This window comes from Prionailurus bengalensis, chromosome B4 (genome assembly GCF_016509475.1).
Source record: "Prionailurus bengalensis isolate Pbe53 chromosome B4, Fcat_Pben_1.1_paternal_pri, whole genome shotgun sequence".
Lineage (NCBI taxonomy): Eukaryota > Metazoa > Chordata > Mammalia > Carnivora > Felidae > Prionailurus > Prionailurus bengalensis.
In genome coordinates, this window is record NC_057358.1 from 60,665,625 (window position 1) to 60,678,787 (window position 13,163).

General features: G+C 39.4%; 1 protein-coding gene across 24 annotated transcripts in view; it reads left to right on the forward strand.

Annotated features, from left to right (window-relative positions):
* PPFIBP1 (PPFIA binding protein 1) overlaps positions 1-13,163 on the forward strand; it is a 176,425-nt gene that overhangs the window by 141,357 nt on the left and 21,905 nt on the right. For 18 of the 24 annotated variants that reach the window (XM_043561653.1, XM_043561660.1, XM_043561665.1 and 15 more), the window contains 5 exons: positions 17-78; positions 3,136-3,220; positions 5,812-5,966; positions 11,699-11,811; positions 12,409-12,465. In XM_043561653.1, the coding sequence (XP_043417588.1) occupies positions 17-78; positions 3,136-3,220; positions 5,812-5,966; positions 11,699-11,811; positions 12,409-12,465 (472 nt within the window). The remainder of the gene's footprint in view (positions 1-16; positions 79-3,135; positions 3,221-5,811; positions 5,967-11,698; positions 11,812-12,408; positions 12,466-13,163) is intronic. The other 6 variants (XM_043561663.1, XM_043561655.1, XM_043561662.1 and 3 more) reach the window with 1 other exon arrangement.

Here is a 13,163-nt window from a genome sequence, read left to right on the forward strand (position 1 = left end):
GTTGTGATATTTTCAGATATTGAAGTACAAAAAATGAAAAAGGCTGTGGAGTCTTTGATGGCAGCAAATGAAGAAAAGGTATCTAGATGAAATTATTTATATGGATGTGTAACACCATTGTGATCATTCCCTGCACTTTCTTGAGATATGTCACCTTGAAAGAACATAGGCTAAACACTGCTGAAGTTGAGGGACAGCCGTTCTCCCTTTCTACACAAGTGTGCCCCTGCTCAGTGTTGGCAGATGTAATTGGGATTATGTACAGAAGAATGGCAGCCAGCAGCGCTGGCTCCACTAAGAATTCCCTCCCCTCCTCTCCATGAATTTAGAAAATGTTCAAGCTCTCAGATCATTTCTTTATATGCGGGTAGGAAACGAGAGAAAGGATATGGTCCATGGTGCACCCTTTGTGTGGTCACTGGAAATCCTAGGCTAACGTGAACCCTGAAGGAAGTGGCCCATGACAGCTGTAGCTTCGTGATGGTGTTGATTTTATTCGTGTTATTTCCTTCTCGTTCCTGGATTCTTTCACATCAGGGATTGCCTCTCTTCTCCTGAGAGATGACATACGAGAAAACAGAGGCACAGGCACTATGAAATCAAGTATGGCCCCAGGCCCTGTTTTAGGTACTCCGGCCAAATGGCCAAGGTCTCTGGGAGTTCTTTTCTCCCAGTTGCTTCTCTCACTTCATCCTGCTTAGAGCAGGGACACAATTACCTACTAAAACAAGGTGTTTCTTGGTGGCCTGCATGATCAGCCATATATCCAAGTGGCAGCAACACTTGATTTCAGCTCCTGTCATCAGAACTACTTTTACCTCATGTTCCTTAATGAATGGAACAAGGAGGCATTTTCCCGAGAAAAGATTAATTTCAAGGAAGTAAAAAACAAGCAAATGCCAAAGAACTTTGTCTTGATCTTTTTCTCTCATCTTGTGTCTTTCTCTTACTTCTCTCTATATTTTTGCCTTTCATTTTCTTTATTTGCTCTTTCTTATATGGAAATAAACTCACTGTCCTGTCACCCATGTGGTTTCTTTTTTACTAGTCTTTCCTACTATTGAATACAAAGGAAAGTCATTAGCAAGGTGCCCCCATAGCTTTTACTTTTTAAAAATAATCATTGAAATTCATTCGGTTTTAATTTCCCTCTGCCCAAAGAGCAACAATAACAAACAAAACTCCCAATGTTGACTGAGGGTTTTTTAGATCCTCAATCTGCTTTAGGAGCACCAAGGGTGACAAGTTTTTAGTAGTTCCAGAGAGCTTCAAAGAGGCCATATTTGAGCAAAACCTGAGGAAAAGCAAGAGTTGTTCATTAGGAAAATGAAAGCTTCTAGGGAAAGTATCTGTTACCCAGAACATGTCTCAAAAGCAAGGCTTGAGGCAACCAGTGCATCCTAGGAAAGTTCAGAATGATATAACAGGTGGAGGGGTAGATGAGGCTGACAGGGGAGCTGCTATGAGGTGTTAGGCAAGCTGGAGTGCTAAGCTAATCATTTGGGGTATTAACTGTAGACCTTGGGCAGTGACATGATTTAAATTGTCATTTTAGAAAGCGAACTCTAGTGGCAAAATGGAGGCAAGAGTAAGGGAGGCAGAGTTAGGACAGAAAAATTAAGAGGCTGTTAAATAGTCTAGGTGAGAAATGAAGAGGGGTTGAAATACAGCAGTAGAAGTGAAGTGGTAAGGTTTTCCAGAAATTTACAGATTGACAAGATTTTTTTAAATCTGAATTTGAGAATAAGTTTCTAGTTTGAGTAGCAAAGTGAATGATAGTGCCCTCAAAGAGTTAAGGGAATCCAAGCAAGAGGCTCAAGTACTGAGGGCAAATAATGAGTTTAATTTTAGGTACATTCAATTTGATGTGCTCATGGGACATCTAAAAGGAGATTTCTCATAGAAAGTGAGTCTAAATTTTAGGATTAATGCAGAATTACAGATTGGTAGGGAATGGACCCCATCAATTTTAGGAGAAGCACAGAATTATAGATTGTTGGGGATTAAACTGTAATTGATGTATAGTTAGCTTTTGCTCCAAGACCAATCACATACATTATTTCTCATACATCTGAGGGTTGGCTAGGTAATTGTTATGGTCTGGGCTGGCTTTGCAGATCTCTGCAGTTAGCCAGTGGCTAGGATGGGGCTGGATGGTCTAGAATGATGTGATTCACCTGTCTGGTGATTAACCGACTTGTATAGGTTGGTCCCGTCTGGGATGTCTCTTCTCCAAATGATCTCTCATCCTCTAGTAGACTAGCCTATGCTTCTTCACATGGTGCTTACAAGGTTCCCTAGAGCAGAAAAAAGAGGGCAAGCCCTAATGTGCAGATAAATACCTTTCAAGCCTTTCCTTGCACCACATTTGTTTATATCTCTTTGGCCAAAGTAAGTCACATGGACAAGCCCAAAATCAGTGAGGGAGAAGCTAGGGAGCCCATCTTTATAATCCACCAGAATGAGGGTAAAGGACAAAACCTGGAAGTGCTATCATTTCATGATCTGGGTTGGCCAGATAGTGGGGGTTGTAGAAGTAGAATATCTTATCTGGTCAAGGGATTAAGAAATCAAAATAGAAGAAAAGAAAGAGTGGAAAGAAAAGGGAACAAAGAAGGAAAGAGTGGGGTCAGTCAAGTACCAAACAGAGGTCAAATTAGACAAAGGATGAAAAGTGTTCATTATTTCAGTAAATAGAAAATCCCTAATGACTAATTGAAGCAACTTTGGCTGAGTGTTTTGTGAAGGAAAAAGTCAGATGGTGACTGATGACAGCTGATAAAGACAGCAGGTGTAGACCTTTTTTTCAAGATCTGACCTAGAAGTTGGAGAGGAGAATGATTAAAGTTGATTTTATTCTTGGTTTTTTTTGTTTGTTTTTGTTTTGTATCTTATTACCTTGTTTTGTTTTTGTTTTTTAAAGATGGCAGCTGAAGGATAGGATCTCTAAATTTAGAGGTACTTCTTCTCTATCTCTGATGTACGTAGGAAAACTATTCTAGATATTACCAGTTTTACTAAAGTCTAGAAGTCTTCTTTGGATAATGTAAATAATTCATGTCTACTTATTCTTTGTGTCACAGTTTTACTGTTTAAAATCAATAGTATTAAAGATGATAATTGATTTTATTATAGGATCGGAAAATAGAAGATCTTCGCCAGTGCCTGAACAGGTACAAGAAAATGCAAGATACGGTGGTACTGGCCCAAGGTAAAAAAGGTAGTGTAGCTTTCTAGGTTTTTCTACTTTACTTGATTTTAAGTGGCTGTGAACTTTGACATTTGGCCTTGTTTTCTTTCGGGGAGCTTATCCATTATTCCAAATTAGTTCCTTCGTTCATTCAACATTATTATTAGGCATCTGTTCTCTGCAAGAGAGTGTGTAGGCCAGTGAGAATACTGTAGATTGTTTGGTTGGCCAGGGGGACAGCATTCCAGAGAGAGGGAGGACAACAGTGTGTTCAGGAGGTTAGGGGGAAAAGAGCTTGGTGTGTTTAAGAAGTAAAAGAAGATGAGTATGCCTGGAAGGTACTGAGCAGGGAGAGAATGAGATGAACTGAGCTGATAGAAGTTGAGTGTCACCCAGGCAGTGAGAGGCATTCAGCTCTTTGAGCCCAGAGGGATTCACTGATGGTTTTTAACACGTCAGTGGCTTCTGCATAACAAATGGACCATAGTGGGAGGAGGGAGCAGTGTGGGAGGGAAGAGAAGCCAATCAAAAGACCCCTGCAGCATTCCAAGTGGAATGATATGATAGGTACTGATAGGAAATATATTTTGGTGTTAGAATCAACATTGGTTTGATGGACCAGATGAGAGTGAAGAAGAGGCAAGAATCAAGAAAGATTTACCTTTCTGACTAAAGCAACTGGGCGGATGATGATTCCATTTACCAATATAGAGAAGCCTAGTGGAGGAACACTGAAATGTGTTCAACATTGAATGTGTTGAGTTAAAAAACAAAAACAACCTGTGAGACATCTAAGTAAAAATAGTCATGCTTTGATGGTGATTAAGGTATACAACTTGTTGAGATGAGCACAGGATCATGTATGGAAGTGTTGCATTACAATATTGTACACCTGAAACTAATGTTAACACTGTATTTTAACTAGCAAAAATAAAAACTGAGAAAAATAGCGATCCCTTTTGATGTATTGTTATTTTATCTGCACGTGGTCCAGTTGGCCATCCTCCAATGTGGAAAATCTCGGGGGGTCATTTAAAACAAAAACGTCAAGACCTTTGAAAGTTTTCGTGTTCATTAACAATATGTAGGTGGGGGTTGTTTGCTCTAAAAGTAAGCACTGGTAATAAATCTTTTGGAGGGTACTCGTGAAACACTCAGATTTTGGAATTTCAATTTTGATGAGCCAAAAGAAAAGAAAATCATATATCAGACCAAAATTTCTGGTGGGGGGGGGGAGTGGAAGAAAAGATTTTCATCTTTTTGTTCACAGGGCTTAGCCTGAGTTAAGACTTTGTAAATATCCCAATGAGCAAGCAAATGAACCTTCATCAGTGTTCTTACATGCGATTCTCATCAGTCAGCATTTTCTGTGCCTTCAAGAGAGTGTCTCTTTTTAGACAATATTGCAGATTCACAAGTGATTAATTTTTACATAGTTGTAGCATTTAAAACTCTGATTTTATAGAATCTCAACATTGTAATTCCTATATTTAAAAATCAAGGGAAAACATTAACTTATGTAAACAGATTATTTTATAAAACATGTAGGAAATAGGGAAAAGGGGTAAAATTGTTTGTAATTGCACTGGCATGATCACTTTTGTCAATTTCATGTATTTTTTTTCCATCTTTGTAAATGCATATAAATGTAGCTAAAAGAGATAGTTTTTAACCACCATTGAAAATTATGTCCTGTTCTAATGAAGAGTTTATAAATAGTGATTTCTCACAAGGATTTATATTTATTTAGATAATCCTTAGAAAATGCTATTAATACCTAAATTTTAATAAAATTAGAATAAATATCTAATAAAACCTAAATTAAGAAACTAAGTCTAGTTAATAGCTTTAAACGAGCATATGATTTGCCATTTTGTATTACTCAGAGAATAGTGTGTTAAGCAACATTCTTTGGTTTTAGAAAAGAATATCTGGCACTATTGCCCAGCACTTAATCCTTTTCATCGCTGGAGATGTAAAAGAAATTCTTAAAGTTGCTGCTTTCCTGGATATATGATTGAATTTGTCCCTAACACTATTCTTTCTGCCTTAAAATAAATGAAATACAGGGATCCTCTTAAGGAATCAAAAGATTGCCTATCTTTTTTTCTTTTCCTTTTTTCTTTCTATTTTTTTTTTTTTGTTGTTGTTGTTGTTGTTTGTTTTCTTGTTTTCCAAGAACACAGTAGTGATGAAGATTGAGTTGTTTACTGGGTGGCTGTATTACTATTCTGAATTAGTTTGTTATACCACTGGTATTCTCCAGCTTGGTTATTTCTGAACTGAAATTTGTAAAGCCCTAAAATCTGAAACAAAATTATGGGAGGATTTTTGGACTAAATTAACTTTTGATTTCAATGCTGTGAGTCCATGATTATATCTATTAAAACTGCCATGAATTAATACCTTTGTTAACACCACCCCCAAGCCGCAGGTGCTCATAGTTTGGGATGTTTCCTAGATGCCATGTTGTTATTTTTCTAATGATTTCAGGAAAAGGCGAGTCTTTGGTTTTTGAAGATGAGGAAAAAAAAAATTATATTCAGTTGGTATTCTTCCACCAAAAGTGAAATGTAAATGAAAAGCTGCTGTTGTCCTCCTTTTGTTTTGTCTTTTTCTAGGCCAAGATAGCGACTTTGAAGATCTGCTCACATCCAGTTCCATCTCCACTTTGCTGGATGCACAAGGTTTTAGTGACCTGGAGAAAAGTCTGTCACCTACACCAGTAATGGGATCTCCCAGCCGTGACCCATTTAACACAAGTGTTCCAGAAGAGGTATTTACAGAGTCTCAGTTTTTTGCTGAGATTCATCTTGCTGACAATATGAAGAGATTGTGTCATCGAAGGTTAAGATGCTGTTGACAACATGAAAGACGTGGGATCTTTTCTCAGTTTGACTACTGACTGAGTTTTGGCAATTTTTGTGTCTCATAGGACTTCATTTGAAATGTGTGGTTTTTCCCCTCTCTCTTTAATAAATAAATGCCTTGGGTGATGTCAAAATTATTTAAATAATTCAGGAAAAACATGGGAGAATGAGGTCATCCTAAATAGGAGAGGACAATCTATTTATTAAAGAATAAGTAAGGAATAAATGAAGTGGGGATAAAGTTTGATTATATAAAGAAGTTGATTTTAGTCACTTCTGATTGTGCCTCTGAAAAATGATGGACTAAAATTTCCTTGACTTCTTTAGGCTTGGAAAAAGCAACTGGACAGGAATACTCAGTCTTGAACTCATTTACTTTTCTTTCACATCCAACTGGTGCCAAAACCTGTTTCCATTATCTGTTGCAAACCACCTCAAAACATTGTGGCCTGAATGACAACACTTATTTTGCTGATGGATCTGTGATTTGGGCAGGGCTCAGCAGGAACATTTCATTTTCGCTCCACTGGGCATCGGCTCGAAAGGCACAAAGGCTGCCCATTTGTATGTCTTTATGGGTGGGGCTCCTTTTGGCTGGGACATCAGCTGACGCCCTGCTTGGACATGTGACTGCTTGGCTTTCTCATAGCATAGCGTTTAGGTCCTAAGGATGAGCATCCCAGGAGAACCGGGCAAATTTCTGTCACTTTTTATGATAGAACTCTGAAGTCATGTAGCAGCTCTTCTCCTGTAGTCACAGGTCCACACACATTCACAGAGGGGAAGCATAGACCCTACCTCTTGATGGACAAGTAACGACAGCACATTATAAGAAGAACACGTGGGGTGGCATATACTGGTGCAGCCACATCTGAATAGTACAATCCGCCTCTCCACTCTCCGACTATGATAATTTACACCCCTCTCCCATGCAAAATACACTCACCCTCTCTTCAGAGACCTCTTGGTCTCATTCCAGTTAGGCATCAACATCCAGAATCTCATCATCCACACGAGGTCAAGATGTAGGTGAAGCTCCTCACATCTTCTTGGGCACAATTTCTCGAGGAGCACTTCATTCCATTTAAAGAACCAGGAACTTAAAGGTCAAGCTATGTGTCCCCTCTACACTTGTCGTACTGTGGTGGGATAGGCATAACAACTGCTAGGCATTCCCATTTAAAAAAGAGGGAAAGTGGAAGACACACAAGTGTCATTAGTCCATAGCAATTCCAAAATTGAGCCAGGCCTACATTGCCAGCTCTTTGACAGAGCCCAGCCCCTGAGCTCTTGGTTATTCCTTCTGAGGCATCTTTCCATTTCCATAAGAAGGAACTTGTAGGGGCGCCTGAGTGGCTCAGTTGGTTGAGCATCCGACTTCGGCTCAGGTCATGATCTCGCGGCCAGTGAGTTCGAGCCCCGCGTCGGGCTCTGTGCTGACAGCTCAGAGCCTGGAGCCTGTTTCAGATTCTGTGTCTCCCTCTCTCTGACCCTCCCCCGTTCATACTCTGTCTCTCTCTCTGTCTCGAAAATAAATAAACGTTAAAAAAAAAAAAAAAGGAACTTCTAATTGCAGATGAGTCGTTTTCTGTCAAAGTGTCTGTACGGGTCCAAGGCCTTCTACCTTCTGTCCCTCCCTGTCTGTCTAATTTGGTGTAATAGCTTATTTACTTGGAACTTCTTAAGAATTAATTTATAATCCAGTCCGTCAGGTAAAGCATATCCACAAATATCTTCACAATAAGCCTTCTTCTACCTAAAGTTTTCTGTAAGGCTGCTTGGAATATCCCTTTACTTTGAGAGGTTTTGCTCTTTTGAAGGGTTCACTGAGATAGCACCTCCTTAAGTCTTCCTGAGGTCTTAACAAAGGCACACCCATGGCTTCATCTTAAGACTGTTTTCCTGACAGCACCTCTATCTTTGCCCTGAAACTGTTTCTTAATTTTTAAAATATTTATTTATTTATTTTTGAGAGGGAGGGAGGGGAGAGAGAGAGAGAGAGAGAGAGAGAGAGAGAGAGAGAGAGAGAGAAAATCCCAAGCAGGCTCCATGCTGTCAGCACAGAGCCTGACATAGGGGTTGAACTCATGAACTGTGAGATCATGACCTGAGCCGAAATCAAGAGTTAGATGCTTAACCAACTGTGCCATCCAGACTCCCCGAAACTATTTCTGAATTTTAGTGTAATGTGCTGTCTAGAGAAACTAAGAATAAGAAGGGGTTTTTTTTTGTTTGTCTTTTTTTTTTTTTTTTTTTTTTTTTAACAAAACAATTTTGGCTCCCTTATGTTTAACATGTCTTTCTTTGGTCATCTTTTCTTTTAACATTTTGCTCTATGTGGTGACAAGAAACTGAGTGGCATCTTTATTTTTCCTATCTGTTCCTGATAATTACATGGTGAGAAAAGGAAATTTGAATTGACTGCAAAAGAATTCAAGGAGGAAACAATTAACATTTCTCTCTTAAATGTAAGACAGGGCTAAAGGATGTTATTAATAAGAAATTAGTGGGTAAGGGAAATTGGAGGGAGGTGGTCAAAAGGTACAAACTTCCAGTTATGAGACAAATGAGTGCTGGGAGTGTAATGTACAACATGATGCTTATAATTAACATTGCTATCTGGTATATTTGAAAATTGCTAAGAGAATAGATCCAAAAAGTTCTCATCGTAAGGAAAAAAAAATGTTTTTCCTTCTTCTTTTTCTTTCTTCTTTCTTCCTTCTATTCCTGTCCCTTCCCATCCCTTCCCTTCGTAACTAGACAAGGTGATGGATGTTAACTAGGCTTACTGTGGTGATCATTTCACAGTAATCTGTAAGTCATTATACTGTATACCTTAAATTTATATACTGCTGCATGTCAGTGATATCTCCATAAAATTGGAAGAGAGAAACAAAGAGTTAGTTAAGGAATAAGAAATATTTTAGAGGGAAAAAAATTCCCTACTTGCTAAATACATATTTAAAATTTTTTTTTTAACCTTTATTTATTTTTGAGACAGAGAGAGACAGAGCATGAACGGGGGAGGGTCAGAGAGAGAGGGAGATACAGAATCTGAAACAGGCTCCAGGCTCTGAGCCATCAGCACAGAGCCTGACGCGGGGCTTGAACTCACGAACCGCAAGATCATGACCTGAGCCGAAGTCGGACGCTTAACCGACTGAGCCACCCAGGCGCCCCACTAAATTCATATTTATATTGAAGGGAAAACTAATATTTGACAGCCACTGAGTATGCTGCATGTATACAGAAAGATTGCTATTCCATGTAAGATATGCCTAGATAATCTCATATCCTTAACAAAAAGCCTTTGCTATGTGAATTCTACTTTAATGAGACTTTTAGTTTGGAAACAATGATTTGATGATGATTGAGCATGTTCAGCGACTTGGTTAAAGGAAAGCTGGGAGGGAGATTTTGAGGTTGTAGTTAAAGCCCTAAAGTTTGGGGCGCCTGGGTGGCGCAGTCGGTTGAGCGTCCGACTTCAGCCAGGTCACGATCTCGCGGTCCGTGAGTTCGAGCCCCGCGTTGGGCTCTGGGCTGATGGCTCAGAGCCTGGAGCCTGTTTCCGATTCTGTGTCTCCCTCTCTCTCTCTGCCCCTCCCCCGTTCATGCTCTGTCTCTCTCTGTCCCAAAAATAAATAAACGTTGAAAAGAAAAATTAAAAAAAAAAAAAAAAAAAGCCCTAAAGTTTGAAATGAAATCAAGAAAATGGGTCACTTGGTTAGTGGAACCATCCCTCCCACCCACATCCCCATGATTAGGAACCCAAGGAGCTACTGTAAACTTCGTACCACAGGGGTAATGGCTCAATAAGTGGCCCAGAACTAATCATAAAGATTCAAACTTAAAAAAAAAAAAAGATAGTGCAATAATTTCCTATTTTACAATAAATACGACTTGCTGTTAACAAAATTCAACCGAATGGATTTTAAAGTTCTTACTGGCTCTATTCATCAATTCATGAATCGAGGGACATCCACCTTAGCAGGTGGAAAGGAACTCTAAGGATCTGTACAAAATGAAAGGCTTTTTTAGGCAGAAGGAAGGAGGAACAGGGGGTCATGCTAGGCATTTGCTGGTTGGTTCGAGTAAGGTTACTTTCCTTATGTGCAGCGAAGGGGAGTCTTGGAGCAGGGTCAGGTAACTTGTGTAGAGAAGGCAAGCGCTAATTGGTTGACCTAAGCCTGCCTTTTCTGGGCACCGAGCCTTCTCTGCACCGAGCATAGAAATTTAGCTAAGTTTGGGTTTGCTGACATGGAGCTTAATACAGGCCACTCCGTCTTGGGCCCAATCGGGTTATTTTAACAGACTTCACATGTTATAACCGTTTATAGTGTCAAGGGAGGAGACCACCCTCAGTAACTGAAACAAAAATCCACAAAGCTAAATTTATTGCCTATTTATTTAACAAAGGGAACTGTGTTGGTCTCAGACAATCTCTTCAGCTGATCATATGTGGGGTTTCGGGGGATGCTTGGAGCTCGGGGACTGGTGGCCTTGAAGAGACTGGAGTGAGTTGACATCAGCTGTGAATGTGTGGTTACAAAGGTGAGACTGTTGACTGATTGGCCTCTAGATGTGTGTTCACTGGTGTGAATCCCTACCTGCCTGGTTGACTTCAGAAGTGAAGCACTGTCACTAATTGGTTGACTGGCAAAGTGAATTCACTGAGATGAATTTTGTTTCTTTTTCTTTACCAGAGTTGTTTTTAAGTGTTTGGTTTATTAGTTTGTGACATGCTCACAACCTAAGTACTCTACAGTTGTCAGAAACTATTTAAAGCCAGAGTATAAAATTTCTTTCGTAGATTCCATCCCTAGGATACATAAGGCATTTGTTGGGGAAAATGTGCCATGCATTTTTGTTGTGGCTCTAATATTGCTATTAAGCAAAGCATTTTAATTGTATCCACAAATTAACCAGTTTGAACAACATTCTGTGTTAGACTGGTGGTAGAAATTAAAGTGAAAACAGGGGTGCCTGAGTGGCTCAAGCAGTTGAGCGTCTGACTCTTGATTTTGGCTCAGGTCATGATCCCAGGGTCGTGGGATGGAGCCCCTTGTCAGGCTCCAGGTACTGAGCATGGAGCCTGCTTAAGATTCTTTCTCTCCCTCTGCCCTCTCCCCCCACCTCTCTAAAATTAAAAAGAGAGAGAGAGAGAGAGAGGGAGAGAGAGAGAGAGAACAGAGGTGTGTTTAGAAAGCGCTTTACCCAAATCTCATCTTAAATCATGACAACCCTGTACGGTAGGCATTGCCATTCTCATTTTGCAGGGGAGAAAACTGACACCTAGTTAAGTGACTTACCTAAAGTCACTTAGGCAAGTGTGCCAGAACCAAGATTTTAACTGGGACTTCAAGTTGTCAGGATCGGCTAACTTACTTGATGGTATTTATTATGTTTTATTCAGAACCAAGTTCACAGATGACCTTCCTCCAGAAGGTTTTCTCTGACGAACACTTATTGATGTTTATATACTGAGACTGTTTTGTAAATATAAGAATAGCGTGCTGAACCCAGGTGTATGAAATTTTATCGATAGACCGTGTAATTGTGTTACTTCTTTTTTTTTTTCTTTGTGACTTATGTTTTGTTTGATGGATTGATTTTTGGCCTTTTTGTAATTACATTACAGTTCCACACCGGTATCTTGCAAGTTTCGGTCCCTTCATTATTGCCAACATCTAAGGGCTTGGAAATTTCCGAAAAAGCAAAATTGCCTCAACCAGAGACTTCGTTTGAAGAGAAGTACGTCATTTATGTTCTGACATTGCAATATAAATGTTCAACAGAGTAGGTCAAGCAAAGACAAGGATGCGCTGCATTCATTTACAAACATAATTTTTCACAGGGGCAAGAAACAGGAAGGCATGGCCAAGGGACTTGAAATCAGTTCTGTATTATTGAAATAAAAGGTGTGGAAGCAAGGAGTCACAAGAGAGGAGTCAGGGGAGGTATGGTGGTCAGGTTAGAGAGGGATTTTAGGGCATTTGGGCTTTATGTCTAGGTCATAGGTGGCCGTCAACAAGTGTTGCCAGGTCCATAGTGACAGTCATGTGCCTGAGGCTGCCTGCAGGATGGCTGGGAAGGATTCAGGACAGGGATACCCTAGTTTCTCCATCAGCAAGTAGAATTTTGAGGGAGCATATTCTCAATTACTTAGTCTTACAATTAGACCAAATAAAAGAAAATATAATGGAGTATTTGTAAAGAGAGTAAAATATATTCCCTCGCACAGTTTTTTGTTTTTGACAATTGTGTTTACTTAGAATATGTATGCTCTTTTACTCTTAACAGTGTATAAATTCTTTTTCTTTCTTTTTTTTTTTTTTTTTAACATTTTAGTGATGGAAAAATAATCCTTGGTGCTGCTGTTGAAACCCAGCCTTCTGATAGTCTTTCGTAAGTCATATTATTGAATGTAAAAAATGTCACTTGAGACCTGGCAGAGAGGAAGCTTCTATTACACTAACAATAACCAAAATTAAAAGCAAATGACTCTGAGGCCTGAATACATTAATGCAGGTGTAGTGGTTGGATGGGGGTGCAGGTGAGGTTTGTAAGTTAACAAAGAAATACTTGCTCGCTGACCATTACCTCATGCCAGGTTTTTGCCCATCTTTAACCTTCCTTCATCAGCTTTCACGTGAAGTTCAGTGCTTTGAATTTGAGGTTTGCACTGACTTGCAGTTTGACTCTAGCAGAAAAGAGTCACAGAGGATGGTGTGATGGCTGGAAAGGCTACAATGGTTTTTTGCACTTTCAGTGTAGTAAACCAACCCAACATCTGTGTTTATCCAAGTAAAAGTCTGGATTAAATTAGGAAAATATATGTTCAGAGCAGTACTCAAAGATGAGATCTTTTCTTTTGTTTATTTTGTTTATTTGGTAGTCAACACTTTTTCTTTTTTTTTTAATTTTCTTTTTAATTTTTTTAATTTACATCCAAATTAGTTAGCATATAGTGCAACAATGATTTCAGGAGAAGATTCCTTAGTGCCCCTTACCCACTTAGCCCATCCCCCCTCCCACAATGCCTCCTGTAACCCTCAGTTTGTTCTCCATATTTATGAGTCTCTTCTGTTTTGTCCCCCTCCCTG